Source organism: Neophocaena asiaeorientalis, unplaced genomic scaffold (genome assembly GCF_003031525.2).
Source record: "Neophocaena asiaeorientalis asiaeorientalis breed wild unplaced genomic scaffold, Neophocaena_asiaeorientalis_V1.1 scaffold99, whole genome shotgun sequence".
Lineage (NCBI taxonomy): Eukaryota > Metazoa > Chordata > Mammalia > Artiodactyla > Phocoenidae > Neophocaena > Neophocaena asiaeorientalis.
In genome coordinates, this window is record NW_020173022.1 from 2,054,861 (window position 1) to 2,082,563 (window position 27,703).

Here is a 27,703-nt window from a genome sequence, read left to right on the forward strand (position 1 = left end):
GCCGGGCACCTCACTAAAGAAAGGGCGAGTATGCGCCCAGCCCGGAGCGAGGAAGGGGCTTCGTGTTGCTGCCGGGGCGCCGCTCGCCGTTCCCCTGGCCCCTCTCCGCGCCCCCGCTCTCCAGCCCGCCCCTCATGCCGCCGCTCCGGCTCCTTTGTGCCGGCCCCGCGCCCGCCCCTTCGAGCCCTAGGCCCCGCCCCTTCCGCGCCAGCGATTGGCCCGCCGGGCCGCTAGTGGGCGGGGCGCCCGGCCGCCTAGGCGCGGTATATAGTAAAGGTAGGGCATGCGCCCTCAGCCAATTTCTCGGCTCGTGGCTGGCCCCAGAGTCCTAAGCCCGCAGCCCGTTGGTCCGTCCTCTTGCCTCTGACTTTCTCCTGTCCCCTGCCTGTCTCTGCAGAGGTCACAGGAGGTGGGGGCCGAGCACGCGTCCCCGGCGGCAGCGGGAGCGGCAGCTGCGGGTTCGTGTAGCCCCCGAACCCCCCACGGGCAAGAGGAGCGCGTGGCGGACCAAAGAGAGCCCGCGAGCGGCCGTGAGCCCACCAATAGGTGCGGGGCTCGGAGCCGCCCAGCGTGCGCGGTCCCTCCCTCCTCTCTCCGCCCCCGCCCCCGCCGCCGCCTCCCCCTCCTGCCTCTGCTCCTCCACCGCGCGTCTGGCACTTTGAGAGCCGCAGCGGCAGCGGCGGGTGCAGCCTGCGGAGAGCCAGGCCGGGGACGCCGACCGGCAGCCGGGGAGGACGCGAGGGCGCACGCCGCAGTCTCCCACCCTTAGTCCCCGCGGCAGCTGCTGACCCGCCACCATGGCCCGCGGAAAAGCCAAGGAGGAGGGCAGCTGGAAGAAATTCATCTGGAACTCGGAGAAGAAGGAGTTTTTGGGCAGAACCGGTGGCAGTTGGTGTAAGTACGGGGTCCGCAGCTCTGCTCCTAGCGCCTTGTCTTTCCTTGTAGGCGCATCCCCTGCGCAGGCTCTGCGGACCGCTCCGCACGCTGCGCGCTGGAGAGGACGGAGGGGGTCGGGTGGTGAGTGCTGTTCAGATTGCGCCGGCCTGGGCTTGTCATCCTGTGCGGAATGCGGAGTCCCCGGGCTAGACGCGGGGTGGGGATAGGAGCGCGCCAGGTAGAGGGTTATGTATATTTTAGCGGTCTTGGTAATTTGCAGTCTATCGGAGCGTCGCTTGAGCTCTTCCGTCCTGGGAATGGTCAGGCTGTGGGAGACTAGATATGCCTCTCCCTATAGACATGTATGTCTCAAGTCCTTAAAAATGAGATCTGAGGCTCTGAGAGAACCGCATGAGGGTAATCGGATCGAATGCAGGCGAGGTTGTGTATTATAGCAGCTTTCTTCTAGTCTAAATATGTACCTCAAAAGGCGGCTGTGGGAGGGCGGCGGTGATGGTGGCAGAATCCATACACTGCAGTATTTCGTAGCGATGCCCAGAGTTTCCCCCGATGACCTACCCTGGAGTCATCACAGCCCAGAAATGGCCCAGGAAGCTCCATGTCAGGACTTCGTTTCTGAGCGTTGGCCCCAAAACATGGCAAAGTCTGGTTGTTTTCAGTGTCTACAGAGAGATGCAAAATCAGTAGCTTGGGTTGATTACGGTGAAGGGTTAGTGTAAGAAATAAATAGCACAAAGGCAGAAGCGGGTTATCTTATAAGATTTGGGGCAGCCTGTTGCTTGGCTGGATAGACTTTTTTTTTTCTCCCCCCATTGAAAATTAAATACTTACTTGTCTTCCACCTCTCTACTCGGGAAGGGTGACATTTTTTATTAAGGTCATTTTGAAGGGCAGAGTTGTAGGCAAATCTGTAACAGTCGTGACTGCTGGGGAGAGAGAGAGAGAGGGAGGGAACCCACCTCCTGCATCACTGCCCCCTCCTTCTCTAATATCATCATCACCATCATCATCATCATAGACACCACTAGCACCACCACTGCAGCCACTAAGGGAGCCCTGGGTAGGTGCTGATGTGGTGCTCCTGATTGGAAGGATCTGTGAGCATCGGCAGGAGAATGAGTCAGGGAAATAATGCTTGGCTGACATTTTGAAACGGAAGAAGCTGGAATATACGATTTTTGTAGAGAAAAAAAAAAATGCAGCCTGTAGTGGGTCTCTTTGATTGAAAAGTAAAGGGTTAATAATGCATCACATTTCAAGGTTAGTCAAGGTGAAACCTCATCCCATACCTGTGCTGAGAAGCATAGATATCCCAGAGCCATGTTAAATGTAGGTCTTTAAAGGGATGGCTTTTAGCTTGTATTCTATATTTTGTTTTGGGAAGACGCTGTTCTTCAGTGGGATTACTGCCATAGTTTCTCACGCAGAAAGATAGCTCTCTGTGTTTTCTTAACGTGGAAGGAAAAGCCTGAAGAACTCTGGGTGTTTTGTAGGGTGAACAGCTCCTGGCCTGGGCCGTCTCCCAGCAACTCCTGGTAACTCGAGTGAGGCCTGAGGGGTGCACTGCAGAATGGGCCCTCTTCTCCCAGATTCACTGGAGGTTCCTACCACGATGATCTGACCCCAGCCTCGTCATGGGCCAGGGGCTGCATTGACCCCAGCCATATTGTAAAATTTGCCCTCTAGTGTTTTTCCCTCTCATAAAATGTCTTTCGTTCCTCATTCCATTTCCAGAATGATATTTGTTTTAGAGGGTAAGGCAGTATGAAACGGCTTGTTTTGTAAGCTGACATTTTATAAGGCAGCACCTCCGTATGAGAGAGACTGTGTTGATATTTGTGTCTTGATACCCCATACAGCAAAGTGTTAATACACTGATTAATGAATGCAGACATCAGGACTGGTGCTCTTGTCTCATCTTTCCTTCCATTTTCCAAGATGCTGGGTTAAAAAATCTGGTTTTTATTTTGCACTAATATATTTACTCCTTTCTGGCAATGTAAGAAATGACAGAGCCTCTCACAGGCAGAGAGAGTGGCAGCAGCTGTGTCTCCTATGGAGAAAATGCCACCTTTCTAGTACTGGGCCCAACGTGGATGCCCTTGGGACCAGGGCAGGTTGCCCTTGGTTCAGTTCGCTTGTAGGTAGATTTTCACCAAGATGGACGCAGGAGCCTCGCCTGTCACCTGCTGGAGAAAGCGCAGCACACAAATCACCTGGTGCTTTCTACCTTTTTATTAAGTTAATACAGGCGTTGGTAGGTTTTTATGTCTACTGCTGGGCCCAGATGCCATTTTCCGTTCTGTCTGTGACCTTTTGAAGGGTACTCGTTCTTTGTTTGTTTGTTTCCTAACTGGAAAACCTCTATATTACTTGTATTTTGTAAAAGGAAGAAACATTCCTTCAAAGGGAAAAAAGTCTCTGAAGTTTACCCTCTGTGCCACCCTGGCTGGTTGGTACAGTATGCCCAGCTTTTCTTTCTGAGCCTGTGTGTCGGTGAGCCCCCACTGCATAGGCCCTGCCACACCTGCGACATCCACTCTAACCAAGTGACCTCACAGCACCAACGGGGGAAACTGTGCCAAGTAACGTCTCCGAGCAAAAGAGAAGAATCCCCCACTGCCCTTAGCGTATAGTGTCGGGCAGATAGGAAAGGCTGTATCTCCTTCAGTTTAATCAGCGTGCTTGCAGAATGAGTTGTTTTTCTGTAATCATATTTGTATTTTAAATCGTAGCCTCGATTATGTATCTCCTCCTGTTGTTAGAATTAGGTATCTGGAGTCCAAGGAATGAGTATAAAAATGCTTCCGTGGTTAGGCCGAGAGCGCCAAGATGAGGTGAGGGCAGCAAAAAAAGAGGATACAACAGTTCTCTTTCTGACCGTGTTATACCAACTCTTGTACCTCTTAGGAGCATTCACTGGAAAATTTTTCCAGATCTCTTGACGTCACAGCCTTGCCATTTGCCTACTGCTGCCTGGATACAGAATGCAGCACTTAACCCTTGTCCTGCAGGGAAGCACTGATTGAGTTGGAGAGCTATAGTTCTGGATTGTACAGTCTTTTCATTTTTCCTTATCTTTGCTTGTGTCTTTGCCCTTTTCCTTCTTTTCTTTTTTAATAGGGGAGAAAAAGGATTAAGCATTTTGGTGTGGTTTTATGTGTGTTTGGCTTGTTTTAACAGCTCTAGAGTATGATTTTCCCCTGAACTATTTATTTGCTGATAGAAAAGTTGAGCTTTTAAATGTACGGAGAAGGCGAACCTGGCCGATTACAGCCACAGTGAACCCACTCCCTCCTGACCTCCCTCCCTCCCTCACACACACACACACACACACGCACGCGCGCGCGCGCGCGCGCGCACACACACACACACACACACACACATGCTTACACTTCTTTTCAATGATGCTTTTGTTCTGTTGCTTTCTCCCAAGGACCCCAGCATGTAATGCAGGAGATCTGAACGTTTTGAGAAGTAAGCTGAAGCTTCCTTGTGCAGTCATGTTTCAGATTTGATAACCCTGCGGCTCACTGTTCCCACTGCTGCCTTCACATTGAGTGACTGGCACAGGGCTGCCCGGTGGTGCCTAGTACAGCCTGTTACTATGCGGCTAATTGGGGAGATAATCCCTGTAAACCAGTAACTGATAGCCTCATTCCAGTCCATGGGCTTCTCGGTTTGTTATTTATTTTTTTTGGCTTCTGCAGCTCTTTCAGCCTCCATTCTGTTGTCCTGTGAACTAGGGGGAGAGGAAAATGCAGCTTATCAAGTCAGTCCTTAGTCTGAGTCTAGTCAGAAGATGAAATAAAAATGTGCTTGCCATTTTTACTATAGCAGTTCCTTCCTTCCTTTTTTTTTTTTTTTTCTTGTTTGGTGCCCCTGAAAGGAAAGACAATGTACTTGGTCAGGAGAGCTTCACTGGGTCTCTCAGCGTTCATTGCTCTCTCTCAGCAGAAAAACTCACAGGTGTTTGAATGTTTGGAGAAGCAGCAGAGCCTGGATTGTAGTATTGAAATGTCAAAGGATAAGCAAGCAAAGAAAACATCAGTCTCTAACGAAGTGTGTTGTCATATTTGAAATGCACTGCACAAGCACGGAAACACAGCCCTAGATTTTACTGATGATCTTCAGGACATTTTTTTTTTTAAAGGAACATTTATTTATTTATTTATTTTTTGTCTGTGTTGGGTCCTCGCTGGCTGCACGGGCTTTCTCTAGTTGCAGCGAGCGGGGGCTACTGTTTGTTGAGGTGCTCAGGCTTCTCATTGTGGTGGCTTCTCGTTGCAGAGCACAGGCTCTAGGCATGTGGGTTTCAGTAGTTGTGGCAGGCGGGCTCAGTAGTTGCGGCTCACGGGCTTAGTTGCTCCGCGGCATGCGGGATCTTCCCAGACCAGGGATCGAACCCGTGTCCCCTGCGTTGGCAGGCGGATTCTTAATCACTGCGCCACCAGGGAAGTCCTGTGACATTTTGTTTTTAATTTAGGGAATAAAATGATTTCCTATAAAGAACCTTACTTCTAATTGAATATTCATCCTACCCGGAATACACATGTGCACTATAATGGAGGGCTGCCCATCCCCCTGTTTTTACCCTACAGTCTGGGAACGAGATGCACTCTCTTGATCAATGTTGGAAAAGGAAGCTCTGAAGACACAGCTTGGAGGGGAAGCCGGGAAGGAAATGCATTCGTCTCTGGGAAGGTTTGCCTTGCATTCTGAGCATGTGACTGCATCACAGCCTTTTTGTTTCTGTCTGTTCCCCTTGCAGTTAAGATCCTTCTGTTCTACGTAATATTTTATGGCTGCCTGGCTGGCATCTTCATCGGAACCATCCAAGTGATGCTGCTCACCATCAGTGAATTTAAGCCCACGTATCAGGACCGAGTGGCTCCACCAGGTAAAATAAACGTGAATAAGTTCAGTTTTTCTGGAGGTAAAAGGAGCGTGACTTTTTCAATTGCAAAAACATTCTTCTGAAAATTGTCTATCGTGTGGTCTTAAACCCAGCCTAGGAAGGAAAAATCGGGACTTGTGTCTGTTGCAGCCAGCGCTCCTACCTGCACTGCAGGCAAAGCTCCTAGGGTTGCAGGCATCTTATTTTCCCAGCTCTGCTGGGAGCGAGGAGAGCCCTGGTCCTCTACCCAGCCTGCCACTCACCGCCTCTGTGACTCCCAACCACGGCCTTGCTCTCCTCGTCCCTCCCACCCAAGGGCTTGGTTAGTGGGATCGTTACGGGGCCTTTCCAGCTCTCACGCACATTTTTCACTTGCTTCAGGGGCCTATGACTCAGATAAATCCTATAAAAAACCAATCTGGCTCCCTCTTTTTTTTTTTTTTTTTTTTTTGTGGTACGCGGGCCTCTCACTGCTGTGGCCTCTCCTGTTGCGGAGCACAGACTCCTGACGCGCAGGCTCAGCGGCCATGGCTCACGGGCCCAGCCGCTCCGCAGCATGTAGGATCCTCCCAGACCGGGGCACGAACCCGTGTCCCCTGCATCGGCAGGCGGACTCTCAAACACTGCGCCACCAGGGAAGTCCTGGCTCCCGTTTTTAAAGGTTAATTTATTTTTAGGGATGATGAGAAGCTCTGAAATGGCCACCCGCTCCCAGGGAGACGAGCCCTGACTTCAGGGGTCCATTCTTCCACCTGCTATTCACAGGCAACTTGACCTTGAACAAAGGCACTCTCTCTTTTCACTTCTCAATATATATGCCTGATTGTTTAATAAGGAGTCTTATTTATTGGCTTTCTGGGCCCCCTTTGCAGGTTAACTGTCTCCTTTAGCTCTGAAAACTTGGGGCAACAAAGAGGTTATCATAGAGGAATGCAAACTGCCGCATGAGTGCCCTGCAGTGATGTGGGTGCTGTCACTGTTGAGTGACCTGCCCTGTACGCGTGCATGTCCACGCTGGTCACTAAACCCTGGGGAGACCCACTGCCCTCATGCCTGACGCTGACAGAAGGACAATACAGCAGCCACAACCGATTGTTCTGTTTGTGATTGTACTGTCTGGCTCATCTAAAAGTCTTTGTCGGGACCTGGAGAGAGGAAATGTTGCATAACTTCCGGGTTCTCACATTGTCAGTGACCTTGAGGCTGCCTGCTGCTGGGGGTGGCAATGACGCGTCCCCTCTACACTTTCCCTGGGCAACGGTTTAGTAACAGCTGTACTGAGGTGACAATCTTGAGGCTCTCTTCATGGGACTGAGCAGCCTTGATCAGGTGCGGCCGCCAGTCACAGCCTTGTCGTGTCCGCCTCTTCCTTGGGCATGAGAAAGTCCCTGGGAAGAAAATCTTCAGAATATGGAGATGGAAAACACTGGTTTTTAGCCCCAAGTCAGGTAGTCCTCTACTGTAAGAGAACCCCTAAATATTTCCAGATAAATTTAGATCTAGGGGATTTTGGAAGTGAAAAAAAGAGAACATGTAAGTATATAAAATGCTTAATAATATTCCAGTTTCCAGCAACTGTTTCCTAAAAGAGGTGAATTCTGGTTGGTACAGTGAAACGTAGGATCTTAAGTAGACATGTTGGACTCTGGCTTTTGTGACAGTAAAGCATGGTGTGTCTTTTCATGTTCCCTTTTTTTGTTTTAAATTTATTTTTTGGCTGCATTGGGTCTTCGTTGCGGTGTGCGGGCTTCTCATTGCAGTGGTTTCTCTTTTTTAAAAATATATCTTTAATAAATTTATTTATTTATTTACTTTTAGTTATGGCTGTGTTGGGTCTTTGTTGTTGCACGTGGACTTTCTCTAATTGCGTTGAGCAGGGGCTACTCTTCACTGCAGTGCGTGGACTTCTTATTGCGGTGGCTTCTCTTGTTGCAGAGCACAGGCTCTAGGCGCGCGGGCTTCAGTAGTTGTGGCACACGGGCTCGGTAGTTGTGGCTCGCGGGCTGTAGAGTGCAGGCTCAGTAGTGGTGGCGCACGGGCTTAGTTGCTCCGCGGCATGTGGGATCTTCCTGTACCGGGGCTCGAACCTGTGTCCTCTGCGTTGGCAGGCGGATTCTTAACCACTGCGCCACCAGGGATGTCCCTCACATTCACTTCTGCTAGCGTTTTTATGGTAGCATTAGTCATAATTTAAATTTGTGTAGACCTTTTATTTTTTTCTCTTTTTTTGCCATTTAAAAGCTAATTTTCAATCATGGTGCCATTTTCTAATAATTCTTATACTCGAAGTCAAAGGCAACCCCAAAGTCAAGCATTTTCTTTAATTTCCTAGATTTAAAAACTAGTCCTTGACTAGTTTGACTTTGGGGTATCAGTCTTTTTTAATAAAATTAAAAATATTCTTCATGTTCTCTGCAGAAAGGGAAGTTTCACTTTCAAAAAGAAATAGCCAAAGAGCTGGACCTTTTAAGTAAGGGCTTGTAAATGACCTTGCCTGGAAAATCTACTGGCCGAGGTGCCTTCTCTCCGTTTCCCTCCCTTCCCTTCCTTCCAGCCCCTTCCTAAAAGACACATTCTGAGTACCTATATTTAGTGTCCTCACAGCAGTTGGACTGACCTGACAAACCGTCACTTCTCCAAAGGAATGCTGGTGGCTCATCTTGGAAATATGCATTCCTGTCCTTTGGTCTGAGTCACAGGAAAAGTGCTTCCTCAGTCCTCCATCCTCCCTGCCCTGTCCCTCGGGTTCTTTGTCACTTCTCTGTCTCTCCTTTTCATCATCCCCTCACCCATCACCTTGCCAGGAGAGTCTAGGTCAAGCCCCCTTTTACCCTCGCCTTTCCAAGGGACATGGCATTAATTTGAAAATGATAGTGGCCTTTGAACCGGGAGGCCAGGTCGGCAGAGCACTTGCTGCGAAGAAGGGCAGCCCGTGGACTCTCCCTGAGTACTCTGAGGGACCCTCCTGAGCCCTCCTCCTGGCATCTTTCAGAACAGATCTTAAGAATTTGTATTTTTGGTAGGCAGTAACTATTTCTTCAGGCCGCGAACTGAAGGAATATATGGAAGGATACCCTGGCAATTTTTTGACTTCAACTTAATATCTCGAAGCCTGTATTTTCATGACAGTTAAAGGGAGAAAAGTGTATATTTAAGTCAAGTGGACCTAGTGAGAGTGAAAGAGCTGGTCCATCATTTAAAGATATAAAGACTTAATAATGCTATTATTAACTAAACTTGAGTCATGAATACAAACCTGGCCAGACTGGGTTTTGACTGCCCTTTTCACACTGGAATACCTAGTAATCAGATCTCTTCTAAATAACATGTGTGAATGTGGTCAAGTTAAGCAGTGGCAATTGTGTGGTGCATTTGGGTCGATACGTCTGTAACAATGGACAGGATGCTGCGCTAAACCCAGAAGTCTCAGAGTAAGGACCAAATCATCAAACAGGAGAAAAATGTAAGAAAAAATGGATGACATGTACGGTTTCTTGCCCTGAGCAGTGGTGGCCATCACTGCTTATAACGTCTTACAGAGTTGTGTTGCTATGAGATATTGGAACAGATCTGCCTGCTTAACCTGGAAGGCCAGGGCTACGGAGATTTTATGTCGAAACATATTAATTTGCTATTTTTGTGGGTCAGAAATGGTTACGTGTTGGCAGTTTCACATTGCCTAAGCTAAATACGAAAGCAGCCCCTGAGGTCCTAAGCCACGACACAGAGGTTCCCAGTAAAATTGACCTGAGAATGACCAGCAGGGGCTGTGGAGCTGGACACAATCCCACCATTCTACACAGTACTTAACTTCACTGAGCCTCAATTTTCTGATCTGTACAATGGGAATAATACCTGTAAGGGTTAAAAGAGATGATAAATATCTGTAAGGTGAACAGTACTTGATAGTTGCAAACCTAGTGGCATTAGGTGGCATTATTAACAGCCACCTCTATTTTTATAGCCCTGTCATTTCACTGGAAGCATCAGTTTCTTCTTTTTGGATATTGCATTCAGTATTTCCAGGCTTTGGATGATATAACAGAGATGCTTTGACACTTAGATTTTCATGAAGGTAGTAGAATCTTAGCTGTCCATGAAAAGTGTTCGGGAGAAGTTGGGTTAGGAAACATGTTGAAGAAAAATGTTCAAGTGACATTGTGTTGCTTCTGTAATCTCTCCCTCTAAAACACCCACATTTGTTGGATTAGCCCCTGCCAAGCTTTCCTCCCTGAGGGACCCTCTTAGGAAAGTCCTCAGCGGTTGGTCAGTGGCATCTCTTCTGACCGTGTTAACGGTGCTGGATCTGGAGAGAGACATGGGTGTCAGCATGCTAGAGAGGGCAGGAGGCACGCGAGCGTGCCCGCTCCCCCTTCCCGCCCACGGTCACGCTCACGAGGCCCCGTCCCTGGTTTGACCATGCACTTTTCACTGCCTGGCCAGTGGTGTAATGGAAGAGTCTCCTCTTCCATCCCTGCTGCTCACAGAGCCACAGTGGGATGAACCAAAGTGTGTGTGTCAGTCAGGGGGTCCAGGGAGAGTCCCAGCTGCCTTACTTCCTGGTAAGCAGGTATGAATATGTGGACTCTTCTCTTCCTGTTAAGCTGTGGACAGGTTTTTTGTTTTGCTTTGAAGTAAAGATGGCTCATCTTTACTTGCCGAATTCTTGCCGGAAGAATTCTTTTTTTTTTTTTTTTTGCTTTACGCGGGCCTCTCACTCTTGTGGCCTCTCCTGTTGCGGAGCACAGGCTCTGGACACACAGGCTCAGCGGCCATGGCTCACGGGCCCAGCCGCTCCGCGGCACGTGGGATCCTCCCAGACCGGGGCACAAACCCACGTCCCCTGCATCAGCAGGCGGACTCCCAACCACTGCGCCACCAGGGAAGCCCAATAATTCATTTTTAAAAGGTCATATTTACCGTGAGATGGTAACCAGCATCAAGGCAGAAGAATAAACAGGGTGGGAAGACCGGCAGCCCACACTGCCACCACCAGCAGACTCCATTTCATCTTGATTGGCAGAGGGAAACATCTTGTCTTCAAATCCATTAAGACAGAAGGCACTGTAATTCCAATCTCATCGTATTGGGTTGGCCACAAAAGTTCATTTGGGTTTTTCCGTAACATCTTTGAGAAGTCATCGTATCGAGCTCAGAATCGCTTAATTTTTTTTTCAAGCTACATTACACCCATGTTACTCTCTTTCACTTAAATTTCAGAGAGGCAGTTGGACATATTTGGCTTCCTTATGCTTCAGAGGAATTGTTCCTTCAAAGTGCCAACAAGGTGTTTTTCAGCTATTTCGTTAGATTCCATTGATCTGTGAGCTGACACGATAAATATGTGATGCCCTCCAGGCCCGCCTGGCGCTCTGTTTCCTCTCCTCTCCTCCCTCCCTCAGATGGGTCCTGCCAACCTACTCCCAGAGTTTAAGGCTGTGGATGAGCTGGCATTGGCGGCGCTAGGATTTCTGGAAGCTACTGCCCAGAGTGGTAGTTTGGTAAAGGGTTGAGAGCAGCAAACTCCAAGTTCCCTTCCTCGGTGAGCCTCGCTGTTTGGCCTCCACAACTCACCCACTTCTTCATGTCTAAAGACAAGGGTACACAGGAAGTCTACTAATTAACTTAAAACTGTTCTTGGAGCCACACAAAAAATGTGTCTTCGTTCATATGCTCATTTTAGATGAGTGAGCAGAGCAGAGCCCTGTGATGAATAGGACCAGGTTATAAATTTCACGCAGAGATGGGGGTGGATGTAGGGGGAGATGGATCTGTGAAGCTTCACGTAGGGTTTTTCCGCTGCGCTCACTTGGGGGAGGGGCTCGGGGAGGACGGCAGTGGAAAGAGCACGAGCCTCACGGCCTCCATGTCTATCTCCATGTCTGTGGTACAATATCCTGGGTTGCACTTGGTGTCTGTGCTTGTTCAGCGCTCTCATTCTGGTGATCTCAGGACTCTAGAGCCTATCTGACACAGACAAGACGAGAGGAAAGCTGGGGAGATGAAGGGGAGCGGGGAGGTGTCACCTAGTGGCTTCCAACCAGAAAAGTATCTTTCCCCACATACACACATGAATAGACATCATCAAATATCCTGGATAACATGGTGTCTTGTTTTGGGATAGTACTGGTCACTTAGCAAATTTTATATCTCAAGTCAAAATACTATGTGTGCTTGTTCTTCAGTATGGCCTTGGATAAAAAAGCATAATTAACGTAAAATAGTAGGATTTGACTATGTATATTTTCCCATTATAAAAGGGGTTGTCATTTATCTTGGGAACATGCACAATAACGAGCTATACAAAATATCAAAGATATGTCCCTGTGAAATTCTGTGCACATCTGAGATAGAGCCCTTGAACTAAGTAATTCTCTCCCTGCTCGCCTGAAGATGATCATACAACTACAGGAAAAAAACTCTGATGATAAAGGGTAATTCCATAAACAGAGAAGGGCCTTCAACCAGTGTGCATGGCATTCAGCTTAGGAGAAAAGATTTCCATACACTAAGGGTTGTTGAACATCCAAATAGGCTGTAGCGAAAGTCCAGCAACCCATCTTTCTAAGACTTTTCTTCAAAAAGAGCAGCTTCTTGAGGGTTTGGGAGGGTAGATGTGACCCTGCCTGGAGGTAGGGGGGTTGACGTCAGCTGATCCCAGGCCACAGTCGAAAGCTGAACCTGAGGCAGAAGGTGAGGCTTAGGCTACCGGTTTCCAGAAGGTACAGTGGCGCCTTTTTTCCTGTGCTCTCCCTGTATTTTATTAGGTAAACTGATATTAATCATGCAGGGGTAAAATAAAAATTAAAAACAGCAGTCAAAACCCATAAATATCTTAGTGGCACTTGAAGGGGTAAAATTTGTGTGTGTTTGTGTGTGTGTGTGTGTGTGTGTGTATATGTATATATGTGTGCCTAGAAATGTATGACTGTGTATAAAATCACACACCCCCAGCTTTTTTTTTTTTAATTGAAAATTACTTTTCCGCTTGGAATGTACAGGAGACACATGATATATATGTACTGTGTGCATGGCTACCTCTATAAGCTTTTCTTTGCCTCCTGGAGGTTTCTGTAGAGAATGATACCTGTTTAGAGTATTTGGCCTAGTGATTTATTGGATGTAGTAAATGACATGTACAAGCAGCTGTGCTTTGGGATTCCCTTTGAGTAACTGCTAGAAGGTTAAAATGAATGCATTCTAGTTTCAGTACTTCAGTCTCACAAGTAGATGGAGAAATTATAAGCCTGCTAACATTATAAACCTGATTGGAAGCAAAATACTTCTTTCTTAATGAAAAGCCTTTCTTTTCTCTTTCCTTTCCCTCCCTCTTTTACTTGCCCTGACCCCTCCTGCTATGAACACCTACTAAAGCCGAAGATTGAGTGTTTTCCTTATTTGTTTCTCAGGAGATGGGGAACCAAGGAGAGGCCAGTGTAACTCAAAAGCAAATGCAGGGGCTTCCCTGGTGGCACAGTGGTTGAGAGTCCACCTGCCGAGGCAGGGGACACGGGTTCATGCCCCGGTCCGGGAAGATCCCACATGCCGCGGAGCGGCTGGGCCCCTGAGCCATGGCCGCTGAGCCTGTGCGTCCGGAGCCTGTGCTCTGCAGCGGGAGAGGCCACAACAGTGAGAGGCCCGCCTACAGCCAAAAAAAAAAAAAAAAGAAAAATGCAGAGCCAAAGGGTTTTTGTTTGTTTGTTTAATTATTATTTTAACTTCAAATCTTATGTTAAGCTGACATACTCATTAAAAACCAAATATTAAAATTTCACATATCCAGATTCTCATTTCAGTCTTTCAGGTGGCTTTATTTGATAATAATCAATCTGTAATTTAAGGCAAATGGTCAGATCAGGGCAAAGCTGTACAGAGCTCAGCGTGGTTAATGTCGGTTCAAGTTCAGAAGACTGGAGAAGCAAAAGGTTAGATCTGTTTCCTGGAATATAATTTGAAACTACAAGCTAGTGATTGGGTGTTCTGCTATCTTTGGCCTCTGGGAGTTACCACTGCAAACAAAGCTCGGCCTTATCCAGAGCTATAACTAAGGACTGTTAAGGAGTGAGCAGTGTGGAGAGGGACAGCTGAAAGTATCTGACCTAGCGTGAAAACAACTAATGAGAAGGCCAGTCAGCAAGATGGGATTTGTGTGTCCTTGGAGAGGGTCAGTCTTGAGGAATTTGCCTGTGGACTCAAGATAATAAAGAAGTTGCCAAATCCAATCCTAATTCTTTCTATCCCTTTTTTCCATTAGTCTGATAATGTAAAGTAAATGGTTTAAAGGATTTAGATATCAGGTCAAGGGTCCTTCATCTGCCTCTTGTAAGTATCTAATTGCTTTAGGGAAATGACTAGGACTTTTCTTAATGTTTTAGAGAAAGTCTCATCAGAGATTTTAAGACTATCCAGAACAGAACTGTCCCCAGGGGATTGATCTCTGATAGCTTCCAGGAAGAGGAATTCTCAGGCCAGTAGGTTCTGGACAAAGAAAAGAGAGGAGGCAGAGACGGTGGGTGAAAGAGTGAGGGACCTTCAGAAATGTGAGGAGGGGCTGAAGAGCAACAGCCACCCTGGACTGTGGGGCGGCCTCCTGGATATTTGTGTATTATTTATGTACGTGCTCCATAGGTGAGGGTTTAGCAAGAGAAGCTGATTGCATGACCTCACCCCAAATGGTTCATGTTTTTCTGGATAAGCAACATTTAGATCAGAAGTTAGGTATCTTAAAAGGATAGTCACTAAGGCTTATATTAGTTCAGAGATCCTTCAGAGATTCCAGAGGGAAACTTTACAGAAGAGAGCGGCCGAGCTCCCTGAGTTGACCCATCATTCCTGGGCTCCCGTTGCCAAGGTTGTCATGTCACCGAAAATGCAAAGGATGGGGCAGAGACTTTGGCCCAAGGTCTAATCCAGCTGGGCAAATCACAGGATTGTAAGACCCAATGCTTAACTGTCCATTTCACCTCTTGCATTCTCAGTTTCACCAGTTTCTGATGCTTCTCTGTACAGAACACAGTAGAGATTCTTCAAGTGTGCGTGATCTGCTTTTCTCTCATGTGGTAACATAGAGGCTTGACAGGGCTTAGATCGTAAGCCAAACTCTCTGAAGGATTTGGGCTCTTGGAAACTGGTAGACACAAGACCAACTGTGTATAACATTTTTCTGGGCCAGTGGGTACCACTGTGCATGTAATAGTAATATCTATATTTCCGTTAGTCTGCTGAAGAATTCACTCACTAGCAGTACCCTTTTGGTAGTAAAGGGCCCACAGCACTGAGTGAAAGGAGCTAATGCCTGGGGTCTCCCACGTGTCACGTGGTCTCTTTAATAGTGGAGACCCTGCACTTGGCATTGGGAAGGGATGAAAAGCACGCCACAGAATCCCACCTCCTCTTGTTGCTTTCCTTTTCTCTCTGGGAGAATCCGAGAAGTACATCACTCATCCTCACACACACATCCGGGAGATAGAACAGCCGCCGGAAGAGGGATGCAGAAGCGGCCAGAAAGTGAGAGGCGGACTGCTGGGGAGGAGAGCTGAAGCCAGGCCAGAGGGAACACTGACCTGTGTGACCCTCACCTTGCCATTTAGGTCCTACCGTGTTTACTCTCAGTGTGACCTTCTAGGGTCACTTTCCTCTTTTTAACCTGTTGGGTGAGATGCTCCAAATCTCACACCAGGCTCACTGACGTTTTGTTAGCATTTTCTTTTTTGCTGCGTCACCTGCTCTGCCGATGGACCATGGCTGGCATGACTGTAACTCATCACACTGATGTCCCTGCCGTCAGCCAGACGGTCCTTCCCCACCTTCTTCCTACCTGAAGATTAGGCGAGACTGCTCTTTGGCTTCTGACAGTTGCTCTCATCTTCTTCACCCTTCATCTGTCTACCGCTCTTGCGCCTTCTCCTTACCAAGCCTGAAAAGTTTAACCCTTGGCCCATAGATCTTCTCTTAGTCCATTTCTGCCCACCACCTTCGCCACCAGGGTCGAGGCAAACCTCCTGCCTGACAGATTCAAAGGCATTTGCCTCTGAGTTCTCTGGCTGCCTTGTGCACTGCCTTTCTCTGTGGCCCCTCGCATGTGAATGCCCCTCAAAGCTCTGTTCTCTCCTGACTCCGGGGTTACTCTGGGAGAACATACCATCCCCCTGAGTTCTGTTAACCTCTGGCTCTGGGACTGTCTCTGCACTTCCCCAGGTCCAAGCAAGTCACCTTGACTTAAATGTCTTGTTTACAACCCAAACCAGCTGACGACCCTCCTTCCCAGACGTTGCTCCTTCCCAGACGTTGCTCCTTCCCAGACGTTGCGCGTTTCAGCATTTCAGCCGGGGAAGCCCTATTTACCCTACTAGCTCAGGCAGGAAATCCCAGTGAAAGCTTCTCCTGACCTCTGTTTGTTTTACTTTGTTTATGTTTGCATGTATCTGTCATCTTTATCATGTGGCCTCTTTGTACCATAAATAATCACAATGCCAGTTTTCTAACTAAATAATGTAGAAAAACATTTTTTAGGGTATATTTAAATTGCTTAAGTCATACAGTTTTCTATGGTTTGTGAGCATCATAAAAAAAATGTTTTAATTGTAGTAACCTTTATTTTTAACTGAAGATTTTCTGCTACTTCCTCTCTGACTCATTTCCATCACTGTTGACAGCTTTTTCCCCCCTGAAATTCTTCAGGTTCTCCATCACCCTTTCCGAGATGATTCTTTTTTTTTTTTTTTTTTCCGGTACGCGGGCCTCTCACTGTTGTGGCCTCTCCCGTTGCGGAGCACAGGCTCCGGACGCGCAGGCTCAGCGGCCATGGCTCACGGGCCCAGCTGCTCCACGGCATGTGGGATCTTCCCGGACCGGGGCACGAACCCGTGTCCCCTGCATCGGCAGGCGGACTCCCAACCACTGCGCCACCAGGGAAGCCCCCGAGGTGATTCTTAATGTCAGTGGTAGTTTGTCTCGGGCATCCTCTCTGCCTGGTTCCAGACCCTCACGTTCCTTGTCTTCATCTCCCATCGTCTCCATTCCTCTAGGGAACTGCAAGCACAGAAGAACTTGCCCATTCAGCCCCCTGAGCTGCCCGCCCCCCCCCCTCATTACTTAACTGATTTTGAAGCTCAAAGCCATCCTTAATGACGAGAAAAAATAACGGCCATTTAGCCCAGGCCCTACTGAAGTCTGGTCTCACTCTGGTTATCACTTCCACTTTGATTAGGTCATTATCTTCATACCCACCTCACGACTGCCACCCTCAGGTTCTAATTCTCTAAAGCAGTGGTTCTCAAACCAAGGGTGCTTAAGGATCTCTTTAAGCTTGTTAAGCAGAGATTCCCAAGTCCCACCCTTAGAGACGGGGATCTGGCAGGTCCGGAGTGGAGTCTGCCAGGCTGCGTGTTTAACAAGCCCCTAGGTGAGTGATGGAGGTACCCTGAAGGGCTGTGATGATGAGGCCCCTTTCCTGCCCAACACAAAGAGGGCTGGTCTGGGAGTGGGGATTCAAATAGGGTTGCCAGATGAGCAAATAAAAATACAGGAGGCCCAATTAAATTTGAACTTCAGATAAACCATGAATAATTTATGTAAGTATGTCCTGAATTTTACACGAGAGATACTTATATAAAAATTTTTTCATGGTTTATCTGAAATTCAAATTTCACCATGCATTTTATATTTTATCTGGCCGTCCTGGAATAGAATGCCGTTGCGATTGGCTCTCCACCCACCGTCTTGCATAGTGCTGTGTAGTGTCGTTCAGATATCTATTTGGGAAGTCTTGTGAATGACAGAGGCTTTTAGAAGTTAAAGAATCTGAAAGTCCATTGAAGAGTGGAAATCCACGGTACACACACCCTGGCTGGCACTTGACTTTCTCAGAATAACCACTTACGTTCGGAATGTAAAGCAGGGGGAGTAACTGCACATAAATTCCATATTCCCCCAGTTGAGGTGAAAAGATCCAAAGAAACGTCTCTACTGAGTAGTCTTGAGTCTGTAGCATTTTCAGCGGTCGTAAGTTAATTGATTAAAAGGAGTATGGAAGCCGACGTCTGTGCTCCGTCTTACGTACAGTTAGAAAAGGAAAAGCCACCCGTGTGAGATCCTTGCTAGCAGTGCGCAGGGGAGGACTGGAAAGATAACAGGCTTTAGAGTACCACGTGCTTGGGTTAGAATTCCGGTTCCACCACTTCCTCTGTGACCTTGGGTCAGGTACTTAACCTTTCTGTGCAAGAAGTGTTTTCATTCATAAAAAACAGATATGCTTATCATGAAACGTTGCTGGGGAACTTAAATGACATCTGATATCAAGACATGGTCATTGGTACTTACGTATTTAACCTAAATACCAGAGAAAGGATTTCGCAGGAGAGAGAATTTATTTTTTTATTTATTTTTATTTTTTTGCGGTACGCGGCCCTCTCCCGTTGTGGAGCACAGGCTCCGGACATGCTGGGCCCAGCTGCTCCGCGGCATGTGGGATCTTCCCGGACCGGGGCACGAACCCGTGTCCCCTGCATCGGCAGGTGGACTCTCAACCACTGTGCCACCAGGGAAGCCCGGGAGAGAGAATTTAAACTATTCTTTTTAGTCAGATGGGATTAGCAAAGTACGTGTTATACGTGGAGAGTCAGCTTTTGAAGTATCTTGGTTGACTACCTTCCCACTCATGACTTTTCTCTGTGTTTTTCTAACTTTCTTCCTGCTCTAGGATTAACACAGATTCCTCAGATCCAAAAGACTGAAATTGCCTTTCGTCCTAACGATCCCAAGAGCTATGAGGCATACGTGCTGAACATAGTTAGGTTCCTGGAGAAGTACAAAGATTCGGCTCAGAAGGATGATATGATTTTTGAAGACTGTGGCAGTAAGTAGACATATTTTGGACGTTTGTGGTTGGTTAATTCTGATTTCCTGTTTCTATTGTTACTTAATGATTGAAAGATACTCCTGAAATAATTAAAAGATTGAACTCTGGCCATACTGAGAGGATAGTTTTTTTGTTGTGTTTTGTTTTTAAAGCAGGAACACTTTATGGGTTAGGCTTGGATACAATGAAATAAACAGTATAGCCTCAAGTATTACTTTTACCTGTATTTGAAAGGTGTCTTACTTTTGAACACTCCCAAATATCTCTGTTTTTACTACTCAGACTCAAAGACCACAGTTACAGATTTGATTCTCTTACATCCATTGATTTTGAGAAATACAATTGCTTATATTTCCAGATTTCTGCCCCCCTCCCTCCCCATCAAACCCCTGGCCCCTACAGAAGAGTTCACAGGACCTTCTGTCACCAAAATGAACCTTTGGTGTGATTAGCTATAACCACACTGATACCGATGGAGGAGGGTTTATGGTCAGGGTATATTTTAGAGACCCTGGCCGGGATGGATAATGAAATATGTCTTAGGCAGCTCATCATATGGACAAGGGAATGACTGATGAATGTAAACAATGGCTCTTAGTTTCATTAAGCCATTGACAGAATGCACATCTTCCTCCTTGCTACCTGGAGTGTGAATTTCCCAGCCTTGTTGTCACGCCTACCAAAACAAGATGCCACTCTGAGTTACCAGGTGATACCAGTTTTTTCTGATTCAGTTCAAGCATTTATCACCTCCAGTTCTTTAAATGGCAGACCGTTGTGTAATAGGGGGTGAATTGCCATTTTAAGTCATTTTGAAAAGATTTGGTGATTTAAAAGAAACTCTTTCACTAGATTTTTCTCATTAGAATTTAAATGAGGTTTTCATCTTACTTTGTAGTAATTAAAAGGCCCGTATGATAGATACTTAGAGTGAATCACTTCTCAGGAGATGGACAGAATTGAGGCACTTTATTTGAAGGGAAAAGTAGTTTGTGGACTTAAAAATATGTATATAATTTATGGTATTTGCATCCATTTCCTGCAGGATGCTTTAATCTTGAATTCTGTTCTCATGTCTTCTTTCTCTGGCTTTGAAATAAAAAATGCAACCATACAATTGCTCACTTGAACAAATGCTTATAAGAACTCAGTGTTAAAAGACAAAAACTCAGAAAGAAATTTTTTTAAACCTTGAATGGTGGTTGAAAAGGAAAAACAATTCCTTCCTCCTCCCTTTTTACTGTTTAACATGTTAATTAGAGGCACAGCTCCGAGAAATCCCGACCATGAAACTTCCAGTTCTGAAAATGATTGGCAGTCCTTTTGTGCTCTAATTATAACGTCCCTGTTATTGAGCTGAGCTGATGTCGACCTGTGCAAATGATGCTACTCCTAAAGAGAGATCCAGTTTCCTTTCAGTCTTCTAATTCGTGGAGTCATCCATTATTTAAAGGAAGAAATATCGGCAGAGACCCAACACCATGTGCTGCTCATCGAGCACTGTGAAGCTTTGGTACTGGCTGTTGCTTTTGGTAAAATACCTCTTTAAGGTCAGTGGAGAGAGGAGAGATGGCTGGCTGGAAATCCTTTCTTAATTCAGGTGATATAATACATTAAGTGCAGGATAGCCCTGTCTTAGAATAAGTCACTGTGACAAGGAAGAGAGCCCTGTCCTTTCTCAGTGGTGCTCAGGGAAATTGTTGGTACAATGTGAAAATGGCGTTTGCATTTTCAGATGTGCCCAGCGAACTCAAAGAGCGAGGAGAATTCAACAACGAAAGAGGAGAGCGAAAAGTCTGCAGGTTCAAGCTTGAATGGTTGGGAAATTGCTCTGGAATAAATGATGAAACTTACGGCTACAAAGAGGGCAAACCATGTGTCATTATAAAGCTCAACCGAGTTTTGGGCTTCAAACCTAAGGCAAGTAATATTTGAAATCATAGAATTTAGATGAGCCGTTCACAATTCGATGTAGTCCTTAATTGGTATGAAAAGAGACCCTAACAGACGTTTAAAGGATACTCAGTGACAGTTTTGAAGCCTGATTAGTAGAATAACACTGAAAAACCTCTGTGGCCACCTTGGAATTCTTAGGTCCCGGTCATTAATCTCATTTCCTGAAGTTAGAGAAATTCTGTGTGGCAAAGCCAAATTCTGAAGTAAGTCCTGCGGCCCTGTTCTGGATTTCTATTATGTAATTCTATAACGTAAACTCTTTAAAAGTAAAAAAGAGAAAAAGATGTCTTTAAATTTAAAACCTATCTGAACTGTAGGAGCCACAGTATTTAAAAAAAAAAAAAAATCTCATAATCTGAAATAATTATCTGGTCATCAGAAAAAATGTTTGTTTTTTTTCTGAATGAAGATTCCGTTAGAACTTCTAATTCAAAATTAGAAGTTGAATACTGTCTAGGTTGAACTTTTATAACCATGCCATTGGCTTTTGCCATTATTGCAACTTATAATGGGTAAATAGTACTAGAGATCACTGAAAAATTGCAAATTGCCTTCGCTCACCATTTGGTGGGATGGTAGCAATTCTTTAAAATGAGAAGAAAGAATTGTATGGGTGTTATCTCTGTTTTTATAAGACTGCTTATTTCATTCTTCCCCCCAGCTCATGAAGTAAAAAATGCTGTCCTTTTCTCTTAAGCGTGGATTCTTACAGAAGATTTCTCCCATTTGCTCATGAGAGCATTGCCATTAAGAGGGTAGTTTTTGGTTCTGATAGGAATTGACTGCAGTATACAGAGTTATATGAACAAACTTACTTCATTTCTGGAATCTGGCTCTTTTGTTCATTAACTTTCTGTTATATGCTCTTTATTTCTGCAATGCTTGTTACCCATGAATAATATTTTCAAAAGAAAGTCAATGTAGAGATGAAAAGTTTTATTAACATAACTGAAGGATACATCAAAACTCCTTTACTGCCACCAGAGGCAAAAATGGATGGGTGGGTGCATGGATGCTTGCCTGGCTGGCTTGTTGGATCTCCTACAGAAATTAATGTACACCTAATCTTCGTTCCACGTAGACTAGGAGGTAATCGAAGAAAAATGGTGAAAGCCATTATGTCACACTTAGAGTTGATATTCATATTGCTAGGAAATTCTTCACCAAGATAAACAAGCTATTTGGCAATGAAAGGGGTTGGTGCAGGGTATCCAAAGGACTAATCGTGATCTTTGCTCTCCAAATCCCTCACTTTTGAGAATTCCTTTTCATAGACATTGAATGATACTTGTCCCCCACAGAGTCTGTTGTGATTCACATCTCTTCCCATATTTATAAAGATATTCTGTTAAAGTGATGAATTCAGCTACTCTTTCTTTTCAGTCTTTGTTTTTTTTTTTTTTTTCCTTTGGATTCCCCTTGGTTATCCATTGCCACTTTCTGATTCAGCCCCGCATCCCAAATCCCCAACTCTTTCGTTGTTGGAATTACAGAGATTGCAGTACTCCACATCTCACTTGATGTGCCCGTTCCCTCACTCCCTGAGGATAGATTCTGGTAACTTCGTTATCAATGTGTATTTTCTCTTCATATTTTTAAAGATAAATCTATTGCTGGCAGAAAGTTCCAAGAATCAAATCTAGATGATCATTTTCTTATATTCCAAAAGAAAGAGCAGTACCAAAAATAGTCCTTTACTGATATAGAGAATTGTGCATTTTATCTGACTTTGATTAGGCTATGTATGTGTTACATCTTATGTCAGGACTCACATACTCTGCTGATGTGAGTAAGCAAGTGACTGTCTGTCTTCCAGGGGCTAGATGTCCATCACTCTTCTCCTGAGATGGATTTGAGCCAGGGATCTAGGAAGGCAGGCCCTGGATATTTCACTACAGCAGTAATTTTCAACGTGTACTACGGGTCCCTTCGATGGAGTCACCCCTTCACAAGACCCCTTCATTGAGGGCAATGCCACTTTAATCTATTTTACATGCTGGACTTGCCTAACAAAACTGGGACTTAAATGACAGGGCCTCCACCGGAGATTTAAAAAAAAGAAGAAAAAAGAAAAGAAAAAAAAAAAAAAAGGAAAGCTTACTTGAAGAAGGCATGCTTGAGGGAGAAGGATGGCGTTATTTATTCATGGCTTGGGAGGAAAGCCCAAGTTTTATAAAAACAGAAATGTCAACCAACCTTTCCATCTAATTATAATCTTAGCAAATGAGAAGAGAGCATTATTTCTGAGTTGACTCTTACTTTTCAGTGTCCTTGAATAAAGCTTCTGATGGGTTGCCATTAGAAGTTCCATTTAGTACTGGGCTACACATCACAGCTTAATTGTAGTGGTCACAAAACTTGGGCATTTATTTTCAAGAAAATCACAGCATGACCTTTCCTAGATTAGTTAGGAGAGTCATTCATTCTGCTGTCCTCAAGTGTTTGGTTATTATTTCAGTTGACCAAAGTGTACTTGTTTGGGCTACAAGCTAGTTTTATTTTTCAGAAGTTAAAGGAATTATTTACAAACTTATTGACCAACGTGGATTTTATTTTTAGCCTCCCAAGAATGAGTCCTTGGATACTTACCCAGTGATGAAGTATAATCCGTATGTCCTGCCTGTTCAGTGCACTGGCAAGGTAAGGAGACCTTTAGAGTTACTGAGGGTGGGGCAGGAGAGAGGGGAGAATGAATGAGATTGTTTTAAATTAGAGGTAAAACTTTAACATGGGAAATAAGAAGCACTGCTTCCAGGAATCAGTCTCAGCTGATTGAATTGTAGCTACACTGGGTAAAACTTCTTAAAAGAACAGAAAGATGTAACAAGAATAAAAACATCTGTCAGTTTCTCCAACTGGAACAAGAAACCGAAATATCTGAATTTAATCAGTTGGAATATTGGTTTACAGAACTGAGAGGTGAACTAGCCCACATGAGTGCTTCTCTGGCTCACGTGGTGTGTTAAAAACTTGAGGCCAACGTTTTCTGTTTTTTGTTTTTAATAATTTTACATTGAAAAATTGCTTCTGGCTTTTCTATAAAAAGAATATTGAAATATTAAGGTAACCGTCAATGTGTATTCCCTTTAAATCTGAAGACAGGTACCTGATGGATTGTTTAGAGAGAGAAGCAGAATAAAGAAAGGGAAATCTCCAAACAGTTCAAATTTATGTTGGCACCAAGAAAGGAAATGGACACAAGAAAATGAAAGGCAAATAGTTAAACTTTTGGAGGTAATGTCATTGAAAATATCCACTGGGCCAACACTGAAGAGTTTCTTTCAGTGCTGGCCCTACTTCTAGGAGGTTGTGTTGGCTTGAAGAAAGGCTTAGTTGGCTTTTGCCGCAGTTTCCCATTTGTACAGTGAGGAAAGCCTCCTTTTAGTGACCATTTCTCAAGGCTACTAAGGATCAGGCTGAGTGTGTCTCTTCCTCTCGTGGGAGATGCGGTTCCCGTATCCTCCAGTGGTTAGTGCTCACCTCCTCCCGCGAGGGGATTGAGCTGGCATGTCCGCGGATGACCCACTTCCTCCAGCAGTAGCTTGCAGACTGCTTTGTGGGACTGAGAGTCTCATTTGTATGTGAGTACAAATCGTCATCCAGGATGTGAGCCCTGAAAAGTCTCATTTCCTCTCTGGTTTCCAGCGAGACGAAGATAAGGAGAAAATTGGAACCGTGGAGTATTTTGGACTGGGCAGCTACCCTGGTTTCCCGCTGCAGTATTACCCCTACTACGGCAAGCTCCTGCAGCCCAAGTACCTGCAGCCCCTGCTGGCTGTACAGTTCACCAACCTCACCGTGGACACGGAAGTCCGCATAGAGTGTAAGGCGTATGGTGAGAACATTGGGTACAGTGAGAAAGACCGTTTTCAGGGACGCTTTGACGTAAAAATTGAAGTTAAGAGCTGATCACAAGCACAGATCTTTCCCACTAGCCATTTAAAAAAGTTAAAAAAGATACAAAAACCTACTAGTCTTGAACAAACCGTAATACGTATGGGACCTACACTTAATCTATATGCTTTACACTAGCTTTCTGCATTTAATAGGTTAGAATGTAAATTTAAAGTGTAGCAATAGCACCAAAATATTTATTCTACTGTAAATGACAAAAGAAAAATAAAAATTGAGCCTTGGGACGTGCCCATTTTTACTGTAAATTATGATTCCATAACTGACTTATAGTAAGCAGTGTTTCCGGCCCCTAAGTATTGCTGCCTTGTGTATTTTATTTAGTGTACAGTACTCTCGGTGCACACACTCTGGTCATTTTTCAAGCCATGTTTTATCGTATCTGTTTTCTACTTAACGTGAGCAAAGTTTGCTGTCCAAGGTGTAAATATTCAATGGGAATAAAACTGGCATGGTACTTTATTTTTCCTTTTTGGGTTTGGCTCTTTCAAAGATGATAATGGCCCATCGATGAGCATTTTTAACACACTCCATAGTCTCTCCCTGTGGTGTTTGTTAGGTCTTTATTATTATTATTATTATTATTTTTCCTGGGTCTGGGTTGCGGGGGTGGGGTGGGCTGTTATGGGGGAACTGCCCTTTAAATTTTAAGTGACACTACAGAAACACACACAAAGGTGATGGGTTGTGTTGTGCTTTGTACTGAATGCTGTCCTGACTCCTCTTCCCCTGTCCTCCAGTCTGTTCTGAAGCCGTGTATGAGATCTGGAGCGCCCGTCACTTTGGCTAGTGATAGGGCTGATTAATTTGCTTTGTACATCTTCTTTCACTTTCCTTTTTTCCTTTCTCTGGAGGCATCACCTGCTGGTGCTGTGTCTTTATGAATGTTTTAACCATTTTCATGGTGGAAGAATTTTATATTTATGCAGTTGTACAATTTTATTTTTTTCTGCGAGAAAAAGTGTAATGTATGAAATAAACCAAAGTCACTTGTTTGAAAATAAATCTTTATTTTGGACTTTATAAAAAGCAATGCCGTACCCCATAGACTGGTGTTAAATGTTGTCTGCAGTGCAAAATCAATCCATGTTCTAACATACGGCGTAATTGCCAGGAGTACAGTGCTCTTGTTGATCTTGTATTCAGTCAGGTTAAAACAATGGACAATAAAAGAATGAACACATTCCTCATGTGTGATTCACTCTTGTCTAAACACCACAACTTTACAAGAAGTAAAGTGACTTCTTTACTTTCTACACTGCTAGTTATCCAAGATCTTGAAGAAATACTGAACCTGAAAGACAAACACGTGATTTCATTAGTTCACATGGAAGTTCAGGCTTTTCTACCCGACAGAGGCCAAGAGCTGGGTCAGGACTCTGAACACCAAGGTGCACACCTCTTCCCAGTGAGACAACCAGGTTAGTTGGAGGCAGAGGCTCAATCAGCGAAGTTTCAAAGTTCAAGTTTAGAAATATTTTGCAGTGATACTCAGTTTAGAAAACATGAAATTTTGGTTCCTGCTGGCGCTTCACGAGATATGGTTGTTAGTAGTTCAGTTAAAAAAGAAAAAAAAAAATGAGGTTAGCAATCAAAAAATGGACAGAAGACCTAAACAGACATTTCTCCAAAGAAGACATACAGATGGCCAAGAGGCACATGAAAAATGCTCAACATTGCTAACTAACTATTAGAGAAATGCAAATTAGAAGTACAATGAGATACCACCTCACACAAGTCAGAATGATCATCATCAAAAAATCTGCAAACAATAAATGCTGGAGAGGGTGTGGAGAAAAGGGAACCCTCTTGCGCTGTTGGTGGGAATGTAAATTGATACAGCCACTAGGGAGAACAGTATGGAGGTTCCTTAAAAAACTACAAATAGAGTTGCCATGTGATCCAGCAGTCCCACAGCTGGGCATATATCCTGAGAAAACTGTAATTTGAAAATACACATGCCCCCATATGTTCACAGCAGCACTATTCACAATAGCCAAGACATGGAAACAACCTAAATGTCCATCGAGGATGAATGAATAAAGAAAATGTAGTATATATACAAATGGAATATTACTCAGCCATAAAAAAGAACATAATAATGCCATTTGTGCAACATGAATGGACCTAGAGATGATCATACTAAGTGAAGTTAAGTCAAAGACAAATATCATATCACATATGTAGAATCTAAAATGACATAAATGAGCTTACCTACAAAACAAACAGACTCACAGACATAGAGAACAGACTTGTGGTTGCCAAGGGGTGGCAGGGTGGGGGAGGGATGGATTGGGAGTTTAGGATTAACGGATGCAAACTATTACATAAAGAATAACACTGTATAGCAGAAGGAACTATATTCAATATCCTGTGATAAACCATAATGGAAAAGTATATGAAAAATAATGTGTATATATATATATGTGTAACTGAAAAAATTAGCATGTGCCCAAAAAAAAAAGGTTGGGTTTGAGGTTCAGTAAATTAAGAAGGTTTATACCTTGCTTTCTGGTTCATGGTTTGACCTAAGTCCATGTTTAGCCATATATTTAAAAATTAGCCTTAGAGTGAAAGGAGATGAAAATGAGCTTTCTGAAAAACACTCTCCAGGTATAACGGAGCTGAAGATTTAGTATCCCTTAACCCACATGGGAAGTACCCAAACTAAAATCTTGGCATCATCATATTTCAGAAAATGGAAACCTTTCACAAAGCCTGTGCAGCCAAAGCTTACATCAATCCTTCCTGCCTTCAGGCTGGTCCCGAGAAATCCTTTGGGACCTGAAATGCTGAAATGCCTCCTCAGTTGGGCTCTCCTCTTACAGAAACAGACCCAGAGGCCCATGGCCATTTCTGTGACAGCACAACTTGTTCAGAAATAGTAACAGCTTAAATTCCTACCTTATTGCCCCACATTTATTACCCTGCCAATCTGCTTCTCTTGTTTATTCTTTAAAAATACTACCTGAGACTTTGCTATCTCTAGAGCAGCAAATCGTGTGATGGTAAATTAATACCAGAGAAACAATGACTCCATTTAACAAAAAACAGCAAAGGGAACTGTGAGAAATGGCACAACTGCTTAGCTGCAAAGATTTTAGGAGCCCTCCTTAACCACTGAGGAAATACAGCAAAAATCCGTAAACGGACAACGTATCTTCCTAAAGCTGGGTTTCTCA

The 27,703-nt window shown here is 44.7% G+C and overlaps 2 protein-coding genes across 6 annotated transcripts in view; one reads left to right on the top strand and one right to left on the bottom strand.

Annotated features, from left to right (window-relative positions):
- The first annotated feature begins 294 nt into the window (after nucleotides 1–294).
- Nucleotides 295–25,705, top strand: ATP1B1 (ATPase Na+/K+ transporting subunit beta 1). The gene is made up of 6 exons (XM_024742414.1): nucleotides 295–894; nucleotides 5,669–5,797; nucleotides 18,495–18,650; nucleotides 20,389–20,573; nucleotides 23,169–23,249; nucleotides 24,255–25,705. Exons 1-6 carry the CDS (start codon nucleotides 798–800, stop codon nucleotides 24,516–24,518), a joined length of 912 nt encoding a protein of 303 aa, XP_024598182.1. The 5' UTR covers nucleotides 295–797; the 3' UTR covers nucleotides 24,519–25,705.
- NME7 (NME/NM23 family member 7) overlaps nucleotides 24,885–27,703 on the bottom strand; it is a 256,903-nt gene continuing 254,084 nt past the window's right edge. For 4 of the 5 annotated variants that reach the window (XM_024742411.1, XM_024742413.1, XM_024742410.1 and 1 more), the window contains one exon: nucleotides 24,885–25,815. In XM_024742411.1, the coding sequence (XP_024598179.1) occupies nucleotides 25,783–25,815 (33 nt within the window). In that variant the 3' untranslated portion in view covers nucleotides 24,885–25,782. The remainder of the gene's footprint in view (nucleotides 25,816–27,703) is intronic. The other variant, XM_024742412.1, reaches the window with a different exon arrangement.